The 21,629-nt window shown below is 47.6% G+C and overlaps 1 protein-coding gene across 1 annotated transcript in view; it reads left to right on the top strand.

Annotated features, from left to right (window-relative positions):
• The window catches only part of Tmod1 (tropomodulin 1), a 75,346-nt gene that overhangs the window by 21,548 nt on the left and 32,169 nt on the right, over positions 1-21,629 (top strand). The window contains exons 2-3 of the mRNA XM_021160876.3: positions 208-376; positions 17,039-17,195. Coding sequence (XP_021016535.1) covers positions 257-376; positions 17,039-17,195 — 277 coding nt within the window. The 5' untranslated portion in view covers positions 208-256. The remainder of the gene's footprint in view (positions 1-207; positions 377-17,038; positions 17,196-21,629) is intronic.

The raw sequence follows: 21,629 nt of genomic DNA, 5'->3' as shown, positions 1-21,629 counted from the left end.
GGATGGACACCAGAGGTCACCCTGTGATCTTCACATACTCACACACACAGATGCAGCCATACATATCAAAGAAAGATAGCACACGCCACTTATTGGCAAGTGGGTAGAGAACTAATTCAAATTAGCCATTTATTAAACACATCCTACTATTGCAAGAGTAAATGTGAAAAGGGGTCTATCTCAAAGGGTTTTTCCTCTTTCTGACAGATCAGCAGCCAGCACAGAAGTTCAGCAGACAAAGACACAGCCTCGCACAATGTCCTACAGACGAGAGCTGGAGAAATATCGAGACCTGGATGAGGATGAAATCCTGGGGGCCCTCACAGAGGAGGAGCTGAGAACGCTGGAAAATGAGCTAGATGAACTAGATCCTGATGTGAGTATCAGGAAAGCAGAACAACGTTGGCCTGGGGTGGGGGTGGGGCAGTGCACCAGCACTTGATGGAGGGGACAGATCGGTGGCCACACGGGGGGGAGGGGCAGGTGGGCACTCCCCAAAGCCACCAATGTCTTTCTCCTTATATGACAGTGTGTTGGGATGCAACTCCACGGGGCTATTTTTAAAATGTTGTATTACTCATGATTCTCCAGAAAAACAACCAATAAGATGTGTGTGAGAGAAAAAGTAAACGTATATCCCACTGAGAGAGAGAGAGAGGTTTAGAAGCAATTGGCTCATATGGTTTTGGAGACCGACAAGCCCTGAGATCTGCGATTGGCAAGCTGGAAACCAGGCGGGCCGGTGATAGCAAACTGGTCTAAATGCTTGTAGGTTCAAGACTTAGGCACAGCTCATGTAGTTAAAAAAGATGGGGTGAGGGGTAGGAAAACCAACCAACCAACCAACCAAGAAACAAAAGCAAAAACCAGTGGTCCTGTCCAGGCAGTTAGGTGGGAGGCAGTCCTCCCTCTCAGTGGAGGGTCAGCTTTTCTGTTCTATTTAGGACTGTGACAGATGGGATGGGCCTTCCCACATCACAGAGACCATCTGCCTAACTCAGTCTACAGATGAGATGCCATGTTCATCTCCCCCAGAAACACCCTCCCAGAGACAACCAGAATAACATCCGACCAAACGCCTGGCAACCCAGGGCTCAGGCAAGCTGACTCATTACAGTTACCCATCACAAGTCCGCCTCTTCGTTAACGTGGCGCCTGGGCACATCTTTTCAAACCACAGGCAATTATTAGCAAACAAAGACAACAGCATGTCATCCCTGGAGATGTTACCCAACACCTCTGTGGAGAATTGATACCTCAGTAGTACCACCAAAAGTCAGTACAGCTTATGCTGTGTCCTAAGACTTGGGGCGGGGCAATGATCTCTGCTGTCCACGTACATGGTCAGGAAGCAGCAGGATATACTTAGGACAGCTATAACCCTGGTTTCTCTAGCCAGACAGATGGAGATAACCAGTATTTGTAACCACCTCCTTCCATCAACCAATCTGCACTGCCTCGGCCCTCAGCAAGCACCTCGGCTGGTTAGCTGTGCTTCTCCACCTGATGGGTTAACGGTTTTTTCTCAGGCTTCCCACCAGCTTTCAGCACAGCAGCCCCAGGAGCTACTCCAAGAATTTCCCCACCCTCCATACCCTCCATCAGAGAGTAGTTGGTAGTCAGCTTCAGTCACCTATGGATTCTGAAGCAAGAGGAACACTGGAGGCCAGGTAGCAGTGTGTTCACCTCCTGCTCGGTGGAACCGCTGTCCCTCCTGTGACAGGAGCCTTTGTTTCTTTGGAGCTGAGATGTCTAAGCAAGCAGAGCAGAAGGTCTGAGGAAATGGAAGCAAAACTATTGCTGATTAATGGCTCGCTAAGGGCGATGCTGTGTGCCGCCACTCCAGTGCCCAATTTTGAATCCTGGACCTGTGGATCTTGGCTCCGAGGGAGACAGGACCGCCTGAGGTCCCTGATTCAGAGCATGCGCAGACCTCTAGAGAGCTTAGCCCCAGCCCTGCAAGGCCCTGCCTTTGAGCTAGTCCTGTGACAGACAAGCTTCCAAGGGCCACTGTGCCTCGCTAGCATAGCCTGATGCTTCTGGATGGTGGAGACCAGGGTGGAATGAATTGTCCAAGCAATAGAGAACACGGAGGGTCCTCTCATGTGTTTTAAGTTTCATTTTGCAGTTGGCATATTTAAGTTGTTCCTTCGGTGGTGATGTCTTGATTGGCAGGCCCCACTGGAGCTGTGAGCAAGGTCAAGGGAGACATTCCCACCAGCCTCCTGGACAGGTCTCCCGCCTGTACCTCCATGGCAGGCACCCAGCACAAGTGAAGGCAGAATAGTATTAAATGAATGGTCTTAAAGGTGGAACCTTTATGCCCCTCTTAAAAGCAGACATCACTCAACTCTGACCTAACAGTGGTCCATAAGGAACCCATCACCTGAGTGGTGTTTCGCTAACACACGGCCCATCACTCCTGAGGCACAGTGAGCAAGGCCACCCCAGGCCTCTCTTTGACACATGTGGTCTTGGGCAGGCTGTGGTCTATCCTGCCCACCCCCTGGCACCCCATGAAATGATCAAGTCAGTTGTTTCCTTAAGGACTGGTCCCTGCCCCACAGAATGACATCCATCTAAGTATGTCCTCATCTTGCTGCTCACAACTGTCTCAACCATGAGGTAGTTCCTTGGTGGGGGATGCTCAATTTAATTGGCAAGGGGCCTTGGTGGAGGGTCTTAGGTCCCTCCTTCCCCTGCCTCCTTCCTAGCTCTTCTAGATCACTATTCTGTAGAATTACAAGAGTGAGAAGACAAGCCGCCATGTGGCTGCCCAGAGTTAACTTAATGCGAGGTAGCATCACCAGAGCCTGGCACGGACACTGCCTCTGGTTAGCTCAAGGTAGGCCAGGTGGGCAGAACAGATTACATCCTAGGATCCGACGGAGCTTAGAGGGGCAGTTACTTCCTCCTGGTGGGACTTTCCACAGATTGGTTGAGGTTGGACCCACACCCAGTAGAGTGTGGTTCCTTGTGTCAGGGTTTGCTGAGGAGGAGGAGCCTCAGTGTGAGTTTTGTGGAGACTTGGATGGGAATAGAAAAGGGAAGGGGGTATATAATGGTGCTGAGATGGCAAGGCAGTTGGGACCTCTCGTGATGACCTGGCGAGCCTCTCAGTGGTGACTCTATGTGGCTGAGTGGTTTAGGAGCTAACCCTGGAGATGCCCACCAGAAGGAGGTGAAAGGGGTTCGTGTGGAAGCGTTGCATCCTGGGAGCTCACTCAGGCAGGTGCATTTCCTGAAGGTAAGGAAGGATGCTGCCCCTCTCCACAGGCCCACCCTCTAGAGTGTCGCTCCTGTACCATTGCCCTGGAGAAGTGTGAGCATCCACCCCGCCCCAGATCCCCGCATGCCTGCTGTGTCTGGCCCTCTGCTCTTTTGCCATTACCCCAAGCGGCAGTGTGGGGATGAGGTCAGATGAGGCAGCAGCCGCAAATAGGGCAGGTGATGACAGGGGTCAGAATCCAGTGTCAGCCCCAGGAGGGTGGAGCCTCTTGGAAACCAAGATTTTCGTTTCCAGGGACTGTCTGAGGCACTGGCTAGGTTCCTGCTTCACTCCTAAACCAACAAAGAGTTCACAGAGAGTTTCCTACTCAAATGGCAGGCTCTGTGGCTTCACAAGTCCCCAGGGACCTCTGTGTCATTTAGCCTGCTCTACCTCAAAGGTAACCGGGAAGAGGCCACTCTGTGGGTACCCTCAGGAGGGAGAAGACACAGGGGGTTCAGATCGCTGCCAGCTTGCCTGCTCAGAGAACAGAGTGCCAGGGGTCAGATTGCAAACATCCTGCAGAGAAGCATAGATCCTGGGGCGGGCACTCAGCCACCTGAGACCCACCATTCTCAAGGTCTGTGCTTTCAAAGGTGACATCGTTCAAAGGCTCCTTTCTCTTTTCCAGTTCAGGGAGAAGAAAAGAGAAATCAGAGAAGAGGGGGAGATAATGGGGTGGTAGGGTTAGTGTCCCCACCACACAATTGACCCCTTCACTGAGATGGGCTGGCTCCCTTACCTGATTTATACTGCAGTAGAGTTTTTGAAAGGCAAACGGGGCTCCCTCTATCCCAGAACAGAACATTCCAGCTCCAGTTTCACTGGGCTGGGAGCCCAGCTCTGTAATCAGGACTCTGGAGCTGGAGAGGCTGAAGGTATGCAGGCCCAGAGGAGGGGAACCCAACAGGTGTCCAATCCCCCTATTCCAGACCAGGATCAGAGTCCAGAGAGGGAAAGGAACCTGCCCCTAGGGCCAATGTCCAGACAGAGCCAGAGGAGATCCTGAGACCCCAGTGCCCAGGCACTGCCCTTTGGCAGACTCTACACTCCTGCATTTATTTTTGTGTCCCGGTGCTGGTGTACTTCTTCCTACGTGCACAGGCTGTTCTATGTACTTGGAAGACATCGCTTGCTTCACTTCACCGTGCTCCTGGGAGTCAGGTGTTCCTGCCATCCCAGCTTCACTGATGAGATAGCTGAGAAGCAAGGTACCTTGTCCAGCATCTTATGAGTAGGCGGTGGCAGAGCCCAAACATGGTCTTAGAGTTCATGCCCTAGCCAGAGGAAATGAGCTCCACCTGTTCCTAGGATGAAATCTGTTCTGCCTACCTGGTATACCTAAGGCATCATGGGAGTCTGGAGGAGGGGAGATGCGCTCTGGCTCTGCAGTTCTGGAGGTAGCACATGCAAATGGTCCCTTTCTTTCTGGAAGGTAGTGGAGATGGACAGTTACCAGCTCTGCTCTTCTCAGCCCTGTTTCTTGTCTTGTTTGCATCTCAGTCCCTCTCAGTAAAGCACACCCAGTTGGTCCAGATGGCTTGGAAGCCCCCCCTAGGGCTCTCTCTACCCACTTGTCATTTTCTGAGCCCCTCCTAGCTGTCTCGGCACCTGATGGCATCAGACACTTCAGAGGGCACTGTGTGCGATTATGCAACTCTTAAGCCTCAGTGTCATGTGACAGAATAGAGTGGAACACTTGAAAAGCAGCTTTGCCACTGAGGATTTCAAACATGTACACATTAGGAAAAAAAAAAAAGTCCTTGATCAAGACTTAGTATCTCTCATTCTGGAAAATCTCGAGCTTATCATGAGATCGCTGCCCTTGGACTCCCTCGGGAAAGGAATGCCTCATGTGCTAAAAGTGTCTGCTGTTGACTGACTCCCAGGCCTGCCCTTTCTCTCTCTGCAGTTAAGTGGGCTCTGCACTGAAGCACAGCCAACTCCTTGCTCAGTCGCCTTTGTGCTAGGCAGTAGGAGAAATGAACATGGGAAGAGCAAGCCATCCCAGGAATGTGTGCCAGCAGCAGTGGGCCGGCTCTTACAGCTGATGGGCCCCATGCGACATGGACTATCTAGTCCTCTGAGTGGGTTCAGCATGTGTCTTAGTCAGGGTTTCTATTCCTGCACAAAACATCATGACCAAGAAGCAAGTTGGGGAGGAAAGGGTTTATTTGGCTTACACTTCCACGTTGCTGTTCATCACCAAGGAAGTCAGGACTGGAACTCAAGCAGGTCAGGAAGCAGGAGCTGATGCAGAAGGCCATGGAGGGATGTTTCTTACTGGCTTGCTTCCCCCTTGCTTCAGCCTGCTCTCTTATAGAACCAAGACTACAGCCCAGGGATGGTCCCACTCACAAGGGGTCTTTCCCCCTTGATCACTAATTGAGAAAATGCCTTACAGTTGGATCTCATGGAGGCATTTCCTCAACTGAAGCTCCTTTCTCTGATAACTCCAGCCTGTGTCAGGTTGACACAAAACTAGCCAGGACAGGATGTAACTCCATCTTAAGATGCAGAAATTGAGCCTTGGAGGAATGAGCGTTGAGTGCCTCAGAAGAATGAGGACTTGATTTTGATTCCCAGAGGCCAATAAAAAAAAAATACCAGGAAGGGAGACTCTTTCTTGAATTCCTAGTCCTTGCGGGTGAGAAACGGGAGCCAGAGATGGATTCCTGGAGCTCGTTGGCCAGCCAACCTAACCGTGTTTAGGGAGAGACCCCAAGTCAATAAATAACTTTGGCTTCTACACATATAGGAACAGGCAGGCTAGGGTACCAGCACAGTCATGCTTACACACACACACACACACACACACACACACACATACACACAGTGAAAATATATGAAGGAAAAAATATTAATATTGCTTATTAATGAGACTTTGAGGGGAAAATGACTATCTTTTTGAAAGGCTGAACATGTTTGCAGGAGAGAAGGTAGATTAATCTCAACATTATAAAGACACTGGAGCCTAAGAGTTGATTTTTAAGTCAGCTGTTAGGAATTGGTGACACAGTATCAACACACAAACATGAGTGGAAGTGGGCTGTCCTCAAGGCCTGAGGTAATATGAGTCTACAGACAGGCTCTTGCATGCTGGGGGCTCAGCATTTCATGAAGATTGTCACATAAAACCTCCACAAAGATCCTGTGCTCGAGCATCATGGCGGCAGGAATCCATGCCCTTCTACAGATGGGGCTGGGGTAATGTGAGGAACCCTACTGTTATTAAACCGTAGACTGGGTTCAGCAGGTCCTGTCTGGGCTTATGTGTCAAGGGTTCTGAAAACAAGGGGCCTCAAATTGTAGAGAGAAATGATGGAGGAGCCACCCAGAGCTGCAAAGGCACTTGGAGCCATTAACACATACATACATGCAAACATCTACACGAACACACAAACGTACACATGCACACTCACGTGTAGGCACATGCATCCACCTATACATCACATACACATTTGCTCACATATTCATATGCACAGAGACATGCACACATGTGTACATACACACACACATACACACGAGTGTACAAAATGCAGGAGACCCTGACTGTCGCATCCTTCTGGACATATACTGTTTGGTTGGTGTTGTCTTTGACCAAGCCACCATCATACCAGTCCCATAAGTCACATGACCATTGCAGTGATGAAAAATTAGCACTGACAAGACCATGAACCCAAGAGAGGAGGAAAAAAAAAACCCTACCAAGGGTCACACCCCTAGGTCAGCAGCTGGGTTACTAGGAGGACCTGGGCCTTCTGGTCACACCTCAGGACTCCTTCTGAGTCTGACTCTACAGAATGACACACCCTCCCTCCCATGACCCAGATCAAATCCTATAGGGCATGGGGCTCGCTTGGCCATCCTGGGAGCAGCCAAGTTTGGTCCATGGGCTGTGGTGCTGTCTTGTAACACAAACGGGCAGAATTGCAAGCACGGGACAGAAGTAAACAGTTGGAATGGAAAGAAATAAATCTCTCCTCTAAAAATAGGCTCTCATCCTTAGAAACACTGCCCAGCAGTGTGTGCAGAATGGAGGGTGAGAGTCAGGCCAGGCTTCGGTGTCCCCACCCCACCCTTGTCTCCCGACACCTCTCCTCACCCATCTCCATTCTCCATGCTTCCTAGTGCCTCCTCTTCTCCACTGCTAGAACCAGAGCCCTTCCTTCACCCCTTAGGTTCAACATCCTCCCACTCTGCAGGCTGTCAGCCGCTCAACACCTGGAGCCTCGCTGCCCACCAGCATGGCACCTCCTGAGCAGGACACAGGACACTTGCTTTCTACTTCTGTGGCTTCTCTATTGGTGCAGAGGGAGAATGCACACAGTACCTACTTCCCCACATCAGTCAGATCTTTACATCTCGTCTCCTTTGACCCAGACTGTCTTTAAAAAGATAAAGATACCTCTCAGCCTCAAGCCTGGAGCCGACTTCTCAGCCTTAGTCTATTCTCCCCTGAGCACCTCCCACCCCTCCCCTCCGGCAGGCAACCCAGATACCCACGGCGGCAGCGCCAGGTGGGGGAAGCAGATGGTAGATGAAAGAAAGGAATCCCTGGCCACCATGGCGCATATTTTGTTTTTCCCACCTTTGAAAGGACTTGGATACAGTGGAATCCACAGTGTCTAAAGAGATTCACTGTACAGAAAAAGAAATGTCTTAGACCACAGTCTTGGAGGAGGGAACAGCATCTGCCGCTGATAACCTGCATCTCAGAGACAATAGGGAATGCTAGGGACTGAGGTCAGGGGGGATTTGTCTGAAGGACTCCTGCTGTTAGCTCTGTGGATTGACGCCATGCGCATCACTCAAGTTCAGCACTGCTGCGCCAGAAAACTTTTGTTTTTCTTTTCTTTTTTTTTTTTTGGTTTTTTGAGACAGGGTTTCTCTGTATATCCTTGCCTGTCCTGGAACTCACTTTGTAGACCAGGCTGGCCTTGAACTCAGAAATCTGCCTGCCTCTGCCTCCCGAGTGCTGGGATTAAAGGCGTGCGCCACCCCCCCCCCCCACCCCCGGCACGCCAGAAAACTTTTTGAGAGGTCCAGGAAATCTGTTTTTTTTTTCCTGTACAGGCCCTGGTTTTAAAACATTGGCAATTTATTGAGACACTTAAAACCAAATAAAAAAATTCCAAGTTTCTGTATTTCTTTGAGCCATAGAGTCCTTAATTTTTTTAGTTTTGTTTTGTTTTGTTTTTTGTTTCACATACATACATACATACATACATACATACATACATACATACATATGGTTATGTCAAAAGGACCTTAGGTGCCGGGAAGCTGACTCATCAGATAAAGTGCTTCCAGTGCAAGCAGAAGGACCTGAGATTAGGTCCCTAGCACCCACCCATCTGACCACGGATGCTTGTTATCCTGGTACTGTGGGCTGGGGAGCAGATATTGGTGGATCCAGGGGCCTTGCTCGAAGCTAGTCTGAATGGCCACATGAGCTCTAAGTTGAATGAGTGAGAAGCTCTGTCTCAAAAAGTAGGCTGAAGTGACTGAAGACGACATCCAGAATCAGCCTCTGGTCTCTTACACACGCATACGCACTCACATACACAGATATAGATGCATGCTAGTACATACGCACACTTACACACCCGTCATACAGTGATACATGCATACACAAGAAAAAGAAACAACAGAGAGACAAAGAACCCTGAAAACTGCCTGGCACACAGTTTAGTGCACCTGAATATTTTTGATTTGTTAAATCGCTAAAATCTGAAACTCAGAGCCACAGGGTAACATGGCCTAGCACCTGGCTCTCCTGCTGGGCCCACCTGGCTAGTCCTAAGGCACAATGAAGATGACAATGACGGATGGTCCTTTTGTCAAGGGAGGCTTGGACTGACCAGCATGTGACCTCAGCGAGGTCCTCCCCTCCCAGCTCTCAGTGCTCCCCAGCACCCATCCTGGAGGCTAGACTGCCTGCCCTATCCTCTAATGTGGGAGGTTCTAGGACTTAGTCATAGAACAGCAGTACCCAGCCCAATGAAGGCATGCTATGCACATCACACACTCACCCCCACCGCCCCTTTAAGACATAACTGATTTCTTTGGCAAAAGTAATTCAATAGTTTATTTTCGTTACCGTGGAGAATCAAGTTAAGGACCATTCTGTGCATGGCTAACCATCCATTGGCAGAGGTCTGCAGAGCACACTCCTTATAAACAGTGTCATTTGTATGCAAGCTTGGGCCTCCTGCCCTGTGGCTTTTAAGCCTGAAATCGTTAGTGGAAAAGATCTTTTGAGACTTCGTAACAGAGTTTTCAGGAGTCTTCGTCCTTTGTTTTAGTGCATTGTGTGCCTGGACAGGTTTGCACATGCTCACATCTTAAGTGATCTAGCCTGGGAGGCTTCTGACTGCATATAGAAATGACGGCTGCAAGGCTCGAGGATGCCAGTTTGCAGGGCGTGAGAACCACTAGCATCCCAGAAAAGACTCTGTGGATCTCTGCTGTCCTTTGGATGCCTAGACTCCAGCATGCAGATGTGAAGGTCAGACTAAGGCGCTGCACATCTGAGGCCGGTATTTGACAGGAAGTTGATGGTTAAAGAGCCCAAAATGTTGTGGTACACACCTGGAATCCCAGGAACTTGGGGTGGGAGTGGGGGGCTGCAGCAGGAAGAATGCTTGTTTGAGGCTAGCCTGGGCTAAATAGTAAGTTTAAGACTTTGTATTAAAAATAAATATTTAAAAAGTACCATAGGAAATGTAGTTAGTTTTCTATAATTTTTCCAAAAATATATTAAACTTTTGCTTTTTTTTTTTTTTTTTTTTTTTTTGGTTTTTCGGGACAGGGTTTTTCTGTGCAGTCCTGGCTGTCCTGGAACTCACTCTATAGACCAGGCTGGCCTTGAACTCAGAAATCCATCTGGCTCTGCCTCCCAAGTGCTGGGATTACAGGAGTAATTACTTGCTTCTATAATTTAAAAACCATTTATCTGCACTACCACTCATAGCTTAAAAGCATCTTTAATTAAAAACGAATGTGTACCTCTTTCCCTAACCGAGTGCCAGGAGTGAGCAGACACCTACACTAAATGATGCAATGACTTCCTCTGTGTGGAGTTTTAGTCTGGTGGCAAACTTAGATCAAACCTGGCAACCTGGTGGCCAAGGCTGAAGCCTTTTTTAAATGTGTTTTATTTGCCCTCGAGATTTTAGATTACATGTCCATATTTTAAAATCAAAAGAGTTCCCATTATAATAAGCAGGTTTAATCAGACCATCCATATCTGTGGATGCCATTAGTTTGCTGAAGTTGGGTGCACAGTCAGCACCATCCACAGGGGTCCCACAGCTGCCATTCTAAGTGGCTATCAGAGAGGGCCTATCTATCCATTCCTTAAATCCACACACACTTTCCCGTCTAATACAGAAGGCTGGCCCCTGTGGTGAGGCCAGTGTGCTCATGCAGCCAGCTTACTTTAGGCACTTGCAGAAGGCTGGGCTTCCTTGGAGACAAATGGCTCCCCTTTGCCTGCAGACATCATAGAATCTACCACTACAGGTGACATACAGACTGGTAACAGGTTGTGCTTCACTGCTCGGTGACATGACCCCTTCAGGGCCTTGACCAAGTTGTCATGAGGGAAGGACCATGAGTGGCTGAGATTTCTGTTCAATGTTGGCTCCACCCCTGTCACCTCCCAATGTCTTTGCTCCACTTGCCTGGGTCATGATGCTTTCTCTTTAAGCACTGTCTGAGCACACTAGTAACGGTCACTCAGTAGATGTTTGTCGAGTCCGTTTCTTAAAAGGCAATGAAAGATAAGTTCTACATATACATGGTCATGACATTCTACTTGCCACCAAGATGTTGATGGGGGCGCTTCCCCACACTGGCTGGCCTGTGTCTGAGAGCCAGGCTTGAACCCTAAGCATTGAAGGTGATCCAAAACAGTAATTTCTCTCTCTCTCTCTCTCTCTCTCTCTCTCTCTCTCTCTCTCTCTCTCTCTCTCACTCGCTCTCTTATCTCCTTTGTGGTCCATTTCTATCCCACGGCACATCACACTGTGGGATACGGCAGCATTTTCGATCCAGCTGGCTCTGACCTAGCCAGTCCCAGCATCACTGCTGGTGACTAGCCTGAGACCAGCCTCACTTCTCAGCATCCCCAGACTGCGTGAGTTAGTTGCGTTGCTTTGGGTGTTTTGATAATATTTTCCTATTGGGGGTGGGGGTGGGTGGGTGGGAATAGCATTCTTTAGATGTAATTCACACACCATCCAATTTACCCATTTAAAGTAGACCATTCGGTGTTTAAATCCATCCAACCTTCAATGTAGTCAATCTGAAAACACTTTCATCACCTCAGAAAGGAGCCTCTTCCTCACTTGCTGTTGCTGCTCAGCCCACCCTTCTGAGCTGAGGCCAGGCTGCTGTCATGAAGCACTGCAGACTGTGGGACGTATGCACTAGAACCATATTTTCTGAGTCCCGGGGGCTCGGAAGGCCCAGTCTGGGGTCTGGCAAGGTGGATTTCTTATGGGGGACCTCGTTCTGGCTTGGGATCAGCTGCCTCTCGCTATGTCCTCTTGTGACAGGTGGCTGGGGAGGGGCACACAGCAATCTGTGATGTCTCTCCTTGGAAGGACCCTAATCCTGTTCTACCTCATGACCTCATGTAACCTCTATCACTTCCACACAGATCCTATCTCCAAATACAGTCATATTGGGAGTTGGGGCTTCAGAGTGTGGCTTGGGGGTTGGGAACACGGTCAGCCTCTTAGCTCCAGCCCTGGAGCTACCATTTAAGCAATTTTTTTTTGTCTTATAGACTGGACTATTTTGCACATCACATTGTGGGGGATCATGGAGCTGGCCTGTTCTAGCTGCCTGGAGAGGCATACATACGTCAATGGTTTTTCAGCTTAGAGTACATGACTCTTGGGGCACAGTGTGCCTTCCAATTCCTGAGAAACTGAGGCACTCCCTCAGGTAATGAAGCATCCAGGCAGCCTGTGTTCCCTAGAAATCAGCAAAGCATATAGAGGCTTGCCAGAACAATTAGTCTTTATCATTCGTTTTATATTATCTGTATAGCTTGCAAACACCATTGTATCCTGACATCTACCATTGCATTGATCTTGGCAGCCGCCATTATATTCTGTTTCTGATAAGAGAATAAGAAGACTGATAGCTTGCAATAAACTTGCCTCAGCCTCAGTCTTGCTGAGACCCCTTGAAGCAGGCCTGGTTGTCATTCCCACCAACCACATTAGGAGGCCCTGGCTCTGTAGGTGCTGAGGCTTCCATCCCAGGAATCATACATATAATCATGGCTTTTGTTCCTGGCTTCTTTCACTTAGCATCTTCTCTGGCTTGCTCATGTTGTGGTACTCTATTCCTTTTCATGGCTCACTAGTGTTCAGTAGCATAGATCTACCACATTTTACTTATCCATCCATCAGTTAATGGAATTTAACATGTATTGGTCCATCCTTTGGACCATTATTAGTCATGTTTTTATGGATATCTGTGTACACATTTTGGGGCTAGCCTATGGCTCGGATGCTTTTCCATCCCTAAGTGAGGTTTCTGGGTCATATGGCAATTCTATGTATAGCTTTTTTCAGAAACTGCCAGACTGCTCTCCAAGGAGACCATAGCATCTCACATTCTTGGCCAGCAGCCCAGCTCCGGTTTCACCACATTCTCGCTGACACTTGTGCTTTTGACTGTGCCTGCCCAGTGTGAGCTGCATTTCCCTGGTGGCTAGTGGTGCTGAGTATCTAATGAACTTACTGGATGTCTGTGAGATAGGCTTTCCGTTTGATTGGGGACAGGGTCTTGTTACATAGTCCCGAGTGCTTCAGACTCTCTATCCTCCAACATCAGCTGGGATTGAAGGCATGCATTGTGACACCCAACTGACCAGAAATGTCCTATAATTAAAATTTTTAATCTATTTATTTTGCATGTAGGCAGTATATGTGTATACACGTTCATACGTGTGCGTGTGGCAACCAGAGGTCAATGTCTGAGGTCTTCCTCATTTGCTTTCCACCTTATTTTTTAGCAATATATTTAGTTCTATGGATGGTCCATACATTTATACAAAGTGTATTCAGCACATTAATCCATCACCCCCTTCCTCTAACTCCTCTTAGTGCCCCCTCACTCCATCTCTTTCTTTTTATTTCTGTATTAACAACGCCCCCCAGTCTAATAAATGCTGCTCATAAGCACATCCACCCTATCTTTTTGCAGCAGGGTCTCCAGTGAACCTGGCACTCTCCAGTTAGGCTAGGTGGCTGGCCAGCAAGCTCCAGGAACCATTCTGTCTCTGCCTCCCAGTCACTGGGGACCGCAGATGCTCAAGGACTCATTGTACCCTAGGGATCAAACTCAAAGCTCCTCCCCCTTACAGAGGAGCGAGTGTTTTACTGACTGAGCCGACTCTCCAGCCCCTCATCAGGATTGTTGTATGTTCTTTAAAAACAATTCAGCTTCTTTGACCATTCTTTAAATTGCTTGTTTGTTTGTTTGTTTGGTTGGTTGGTTGGTTGGTTGGTTTTGGTCCTCTATTATCGAGTCCCAAGAGAAGTGCATGCACTCTGGATATTGTGGATATCAGATATGTGATTTACAAGCATTTCTCCCAGCATGCCTCTTTGCCAGTGTCCTTTGAAGCACAAATGTTTTTAATTTTGGTGAAGTCCATCTAGGACATCTATTTTTTTCCTTCTGTTGCTCATTGTTTTGTGTCATATCTAAGAAACCACTGCCTAACGCGGAGTCAGGAGATTTATGTCCGCGCTGTGTCTGCAGCACCTTCTGGGTTTTTATAGCTTCAGCCTTTACATTGAGGTCTTTGATCTACTTTGGGTTAATATTTACATACACTGTGAGGTCATGTGCTGTTTTTGAGAACAAGATAAAGTGATAAATAACTAAGACTTTTAAAAGATGTGACTCTCTTTGATTTTAACTGAAGATGCTGTGATATTTGGTCAATGTGGCCTTTAATGGAAAGAAAATAAGCTTTGAGCCCTAGTAAGGCAGGCATGGTCATAGTGTACTTTAGGAAGTCGATGAGCTAGGAATCATTAGAAAATACTTTTGAAATCTGGGGCTTTAAAATTTAGCTTCTTGCGGGGTGTGGTGGCACACGCCTTTAATCCCAGCACTTGGGAGGCAGAGGCAGTCAGATTACTGACTCTAATGGGGTAGAAACCATAACAACTACAACCAGAGCATTAGGACACTTTCCGTGACTCTGTTGTCCAGCTTCACACACCATGATACCAAGGTGGAGACACGGCCCTGGCTAAGCCAGGGTTATCTGGCTGCAAGATCTAGTTTGAAACCCCTTTCCAACCTCACGGGTTTCTTTCATCTCAATAGAACCCCAACCCATTCCTGCCATTAAAATCCTCTGTGGTACCCTGGTGGGGTGACACACATCTGTAATTACAACACTGAGGATGCTGAAGGGGGACAAACTGAACACAGCTCTTGGCTACAGAATGAGACTCTGCTTTAAATAGTAATAAAAATAGTAGGAGTAGGAATAGTCGCAGTAGTAGTAATAATAATAATAATAAATAAGGAGGAGGGGAAGAAGGAGAGGAGGAGGAGAAAGAGAAAGGCAAAACAATAATAAAGTAAATAAACCATTATGGAGAGAAAAATCCCTTTGTGCCCTTGAAGGGACGACCATCAGGCACTTAGCTTCAGAAATTAACTCATTTCATATTTGGTGTCTGGATTTCTTGGATTCTAAAACATATCTGAATAACTTATTTTCTGTTACCCATCTTGGATGACTGGCCTCCTGCTGAATTGTATCTTACCTGGTGACAAAACAAGAGTGGGAAGCTATCATGTGGGGACATTTAATAGATCAGTGCAGGGCAACATTTCACATTGTCTAATTTTAACTTCACCCAAATTTGTGTGAGACAATCACCCTTATCATTTGTCACATTCTGTCACCATAGAAACCATTGTACATGAAGGTCAGGGTGGCTTGGTTAATGCACCATTCAGTTGCACCACCATTAGTCCATGGCAGGCCTTAGGCCTGATGTAGCCTCAACCGAGGAACGCAGACCTGTCACAAAGTAGGTGTGTCACCCACTAATGGTTGGCGTGGGTCACCCACTATGAATAGCCATAGACAGACATGGCAGGCAGTTAAGTGTCCCCTGCCATGGGATAGAAGGAATGACTCCCACATCTCGCTTTAGAAAGTGTCATGTGACCTATACCTGCAGCAGAAGTGGCTCATCTGGGAGAGCCACCTGCCCTGCTCACCACAGTGAGTGCTGTCTGTGAACTGCTGCCGTAGGAGAGCAGTGACTCTTGTGGCATCATTTATATCCTGTCCTTGACCTCAAATCACCCCAAGTTTGGTTCTCTGCATACTGGTCCTCTTCACACAAAATACCCCAGTTCCCAGTGTCTCTGTGGCCTCTGGTCTACATCCCTTTGCATGTATCTCAGCTCCTATTGAGGAACTTACTTACTTCCCAGCCTTGCAATGTGTAGATCCTTGTGACCTAATGGAGGGGCCCACCCCACTATTACTGAGACCACAGCAGGTGTTACACAGTAAGGAAGTACATCATAAATAACCTGTGGCTCTCTTCCAAGTCTCAGCCCTGTGAGCATGCCTGCCCCATGTATCTCTCATCCTCTCCTCAAGGGGTCTTCAGGAAAGAATTTGGAGAGTAAAAAAGGTATAAGCTCTTCAGGGGAACCCATATTTGAGTTAAGAGTGACACAAATCTAGGCAATTTTGGGGTGCAGCAAAGATTGCACACCTCCTCTGAGGCATCCCCCTTCTAGCTCTCTGAATGCCAGGGGCCACAGAGTGCAAGAGGATTAGCAATCTAGTCTGCCTCTTCCCTACACCTGAGGGAATACCCTGGGGTTGTTCATGACCAATCCCCAAAACCCCTTGGGCAATCTGTGCTCTGGGCCTCAGTTTCCCCTTGGAGGAAGGGTTGTATAGTCTCTAAGCATCCTTGGAACTCTCGTTGTCTTTGATTCTTGAAATGCTAAGGACTGACTTAGGGTGAAACCAATTCAAATGGTCAAAATCCCCCTAACGAGGAATCTGTTTTGACAGTGAGCTGCCCATGTCTGAAGAGGAGAACATAGCAACTGGGTTAATACTATCATGCTTGAGAAATCCATCTCCAGAGGCAACGTTCAAAATATTTAACAATCAGTTCTCATGAGCACACCCCACCAGACGCACAAGGCTTCTTAGGCCACAGAGCCTGGGGACTGAGTGTGTCTGGCCTACGTTGTACTGCTGTTGAGCTGATTTTCTCAGGCTTGTTGGGGGTCTCCCTTCTTCATAAGTCATTTTCCATCCAAGACCCTCCCAAGCTCCCTTCAGCCTCTCTTGGATCACTAACCACATTGTAGCAAATATAATTTTGTACTCAAATACCCAATTCCAAGAATCTATGCTCAGCCTGTGTTGGCTGCCCTGTCAGTTAACCCCACATGTTTAAAAAGTGCTGTAGGTAGGGAGCACTGGAGGACTGAGCCCCACAGTTTCTCTCTGCTCCTTAAGTGCCCTGTGACCGGGAACAAGTCCCATCCCTTCTCTAGCTTTCAGGTTCCTTGCATAGAAAAGGAAAGGACTTGGCTGGATTCTCCAGTTCTGAGGCCCTGCTGGTCTGTGTTGTGTTTCTGGAGAATTGCGTGCCTATAGCTGCTGACTGCTCTCTCTTTCTCTCTCTTTCTCCTTCTCTCTCTCTCTCTCTTTCTCACCCACCACCCCCATCTTAGAATGCACTGCTCCCTGCAGGCCTGAGGCAGAAGGATCAGACCACCAAAGCACCCACAGGCCCCTTTAAAAGAGAGGAGCTTTTGGACCACTTGGAAAAGCAAGCGAAGGAATTTAAGGACCGAGAAGATCTGGTTCCCTACACAGGGGAGAAACGAGGTACTAAACAGCACGGCTCTCATGAGCATGTCCTTCCTGGGGCATCACACAGGGCTACTTGTGTGTCCCACCCTGTGTTGGGCCAAATGTGCCCGGGCCTCTCTTGTGTCCTTCCCGTCTAAACAGCAAACCATCCCTGTTCCCAAAACATCATCTGTGATGTGTGTTCAATCAGTTGGGGTTAATCTGAGGAAAAAGACTTACTCAGACAACCAAAGTGTCTCCCCAAATTCCCTTTACTTAGGTTGCATTGGCTATTTTTCACTGAAACCTAGATACTTTTGAGGGAAAGAGGAAGCTGTTACTAATAACGTCAAACCAGGAGGCCTAAACAAGGACCAGTCTGTGTAAATGAGGATGAAGGTGCATAGTCCAAATCCCTCTGTCCTAACTCTGCCTCCTCTAAAGTCTCTCTTTTTCTGGCAATGGTAACATCCATCCTTCATCTCTTCTCTCAAAATCCTCTGCTCTTGACAGAAACAAGCCATCTAGAAGTCTCCAGGGCAGGGGGAGGGATGCATAGAAGCTCTCCATGACACTCTACCCTTCAGGTCTTCCCTTTCCCTTTAGATCATCTACTTGCATGTTATGGCTCCTACTCTCTGCCCTGTCGCCTGCAGACCCTGTGGAGCAGAAGGGCAATGAATAGGGTAGACCAGAAGTCTGAGTTCTGATCTTCAGAACGTACAGGCATTTTTACTACAGGGATGTTATACTCTCCCTGATGTCCATCTCCTTGCCCTTAGGGCTGTGTCTGACTGTCTAGCAGGAGATGCAGTAGTTGGAAACAGCCTAGAGCCCAGGTCCTGCTAGCAGTGAGAGCTCAGTGAATGAATTCTATTCCTCTTCTAGCAAATCAGGGTGAAGAAAATAGCATCCCAGTCTCCCAGGCTACCAGAGGGTCAGAGATGCATATAAAGCTCTTACACCCCACCCTGGTGCACAGCAAGTGCACAGCAAGCATTAGCCATGACTAATCTGTTCTGTACATACTGACCTCTTTAAGGAACATTGCCTCCATCTCCTCTGATAAGATGTACCATCACCCTCCACTCCCCTCTTGGATATTTCCTATCTCAGAGACCTGAGTGTGTCTTTATCTGCACCTTCCCCGTTATCATCTTTTCCTCTCAAGCTAATCTTCTTGAGAGTAGAGACATGGGCTACCTAGTGGCCCCAGCTAGCACAGGGGCTAGCATTCAGTAGGGCTGAGCAGAGAATGGATTGAGTATAAGGCAAAGGTGATGAATGTATACCACTCCACTGCCTTAGCACAGGATCCACAAATGCCCTGTATCTTGTCACACCTCCAGCACCTGACTAACGCCTTGCACATAAAAGGTGCCTAGTGAATATTTATTGAATCGAAGCATTTGTTTTAATTAACGGTGCAGCTGATTCCCTTTTCAGTCCTTCCCACCGTCCCACCCACAAGAACATAAGCATACTGAAGCAGGTTCTGTGTCTAGAACTCTCTCCTCTGTAACCCTCTGGCTGTCAGCACAGCACCTGTTGCTGTGTGACTGCCTGATAAATGGTAGAATGTGCACGCACAAAGAGGCAGACACTGAGGAGGGATTCCATCCATCACAGGCCCTGGGTCCCTATGGATCCCAACCATTTCAGGCTCTCCGGAAAACTGGGAGATCAAGGAGGCAAGCAGACCATGAAACTTGGAAGAGTGCTGGGCCGAGACTATGGAGAGGGTGGGCAGTGATGATGGGCAGGAGGTTTGCTGAATGGACCCAACAAAAAATGTGAGCTCTAGCGGTGTTTTCACCCAAGGACTTACTTGTGCCATATACAGAGCTCTCTGGCTCCCATAGTCTCGCCTACCATTTGAAAGCTAGGGAAACTGAGGCTGTGAGCGAGTCAGCAGCAGACCTAAGGGAGCAGCAGAGGGGCTAGGATGTTTTCATATGGCAACAAGCTTAAAAGGTCCATCAGCATCATCAAGAACGATGTAACTGGGGTTGGAGAGATGACTCAGAGGTTGAGTCCTGGCTCTCCTCCCATACGACCCAGGTTCAATTCCCAGCACCCACACAGTGACTCACACCTGTCAGTAACGCCATTTCCCGAGGATCCAATGCCCTCTTCTGGCCTCCAGGGGCACCAAGCATACACGTGGTGTACAGACACCCATTCAGCCAAAACAAAGTAATTCAACCAAAATAATATTTTTTAGAAGAATGTAATTAATGTTAGTTGAAATTCCTATGGGTTAAATAAGTAATGATTTTTTTTTTTACAGAGGGGCCAGGGCCAGAGTTCCTCCATTTCTAACTGGTATCTCACAGTGTTAGCCCAGGCTTTACTGAGAATTTAATCCTTCAGAGCTAGCTTAGGCTGGTGCAATGTCTACTTGAATAATTTGCCTATTTTTAAGTTGGGCCATTTGGCTTTTTGTTGATGAGTTGTCAAAGTTATTTCTGTATTCTTCAATTTTATTCCATGTATTTATTTGTGTGATCATCTGCATGCCTCTGTGTGTGTGTGTGTGTGTGTGTGTGTGTGTGTGTGTGTGTGTGTGTGTGTGTGTATGCATGCATGCATGCCTAAGTCAGAGGACAGCAGTTGTTTCTTTCCTTCTACGGTGTGAATTCCAAGGACTATACTCAGGTTGTCAGGCTTGGGGGAACAACGGCCCTTACGAGTCAAGTTACCTCACCAGCCCATTTATCCATTCTTGATACCAGACTTTTATCAAATATATGACCCATGAACACTTTACTCACTCCGAAAATTGGCTTTGCCCTTTCTTCATCATATCCTTTGAGACTTTCAACTGTGGACAAAGCCCAAGATGATCTCTTTCAGTGCCTGTGGCTATCACAAGATTCAGTTGCTGATTCTAACTGTGTTCTTGTTTTCTTTAAAATGTCTCAGTTCTAGTTCTGATAGGTTGCTGGTCCATTTGGGTTTCGTTTTTGCATATAGTGTGAGGTAGGCGTCCGCCAGACTCCGTTCCTCGACATGAGAGCATCTAGTGGCCCAACACTTGCTGAACAGACATGCAGTGTTTGTTGATGAGCTGACAAAAGTTTGGCATATGTGTTTGATTTCATTTCTAGCCTCTCGACTCTGTTGATTGCTGTGCCCACTCTTCCATACCGGCATGTCCTTAGCTTAGTGGTGAGGCTTTGAAACCGGTGAGCATGAGGCTCCTCTTCCTGCTCTTTTGGGGAATCATTGTGGTTGTTTGTGTGCCTTTGCTTTTCTGTGTCTGTGAAGAAGACTTCTGGGGCTTTGATGGGGGTCGTGTTGAATCTACAGGCTGCTTTTTGTGGTGTTGATGCCTTAATACGACAAAGCTTTCCAATCCATTAAGTCAGGTTTGTTTTTTCAGTTATTCTTTGTTTTCAGTTTTTAAATCAATACTTTGTAGTTTTGGTGTGTATGTATTTCAACTTTATTCCCAAGTGTTTTATTCTTTGATTATTATTGTGAACTGCTTTCCTAATTGCATTTGCATATTTCTGTTGCTGGTGTATAGAAACACCACTGCCTTTAGCCTCTGCCTCAACTGTTACTGGGTTTATTACTTGTAACAGGTTTTTGGAGGTAGGGGAATGGGGTTTTTGGTTGGTTGGTTGGTTGAATAGGGTTTTTTTTTCCTTTCCTTTTGGAATATGGAAGTTTAGACTTTCCCCCATATAAGAGCATGTTGTCTGTAAACTGAAACATTTTCTTCTGTTTACATTCCACCTATCTCTCTCTCATTTGTGACCGTTCCCTCTTATTAGAACTTCCAACAGCAGTGATAAAGCTGGGTACCCTTGTCTCGCTCTTCATCTTGGAGGCTAGTTTCCATACTTCTGTGAGGCCCTAGAGCATAAGCAGCCATTTCTCTGGCTCCCCCTCTGATTGCCCTTCCCCCAAACAGTACACACACACACACATACACACACACACACACACACACACACACACACATACACACACACACACACATACACACACACACACACACATACACACACACATACACACACACATACACACACACACACACCACACACACACACACACATACACACACACACACACATACACACACACAGACACACACATACACACACATGTAATCATAAACTATGTGAACCAAATACTGCAGACCAGTTAATTTATAAAGAAAAAAAAATCTAATAGCCGAGAAGTTCAAAAGCTGGCAGCAGAGCGGCGGTGGAGAGTGATGTCTCTTGCTGCGTGCTAACGTGGAGTGGTGGAGGGGCTCACTCAGTGACACAGCAAGCATGGAAGCTCATGTTTCTCTTTTCCTTATAAAGTCACTCGTGCCATGCCAGGAGCCCAACCTCACGACTTCAACTAATCCTAATGACCTCGCCCAAAGCCCCAAAGCCCCACCTCCACATATCCTCAACCTATGAATCTGGGGACTAGGCTCCCCATGCACAAGCATGGGGGACACGG

Source organism: Mus caroli, unplaced genomic scaffold (assembly GCF_978045245.1).
Source record: "Mus caroli unplaced genomic scaffold, Mus_caroli_1 scaffold_6, whole genome shotgun sequence".
Taxonomy (NCBI): domain Eukaryota; kingdom Metazoa; phylum Chordata; class Mammalia; order Rodentia; family Muridae; genus Mus; species Mus caroli.
This window is presented reverse-complemented; position numbering and strand designations above follow the sequence as displayed.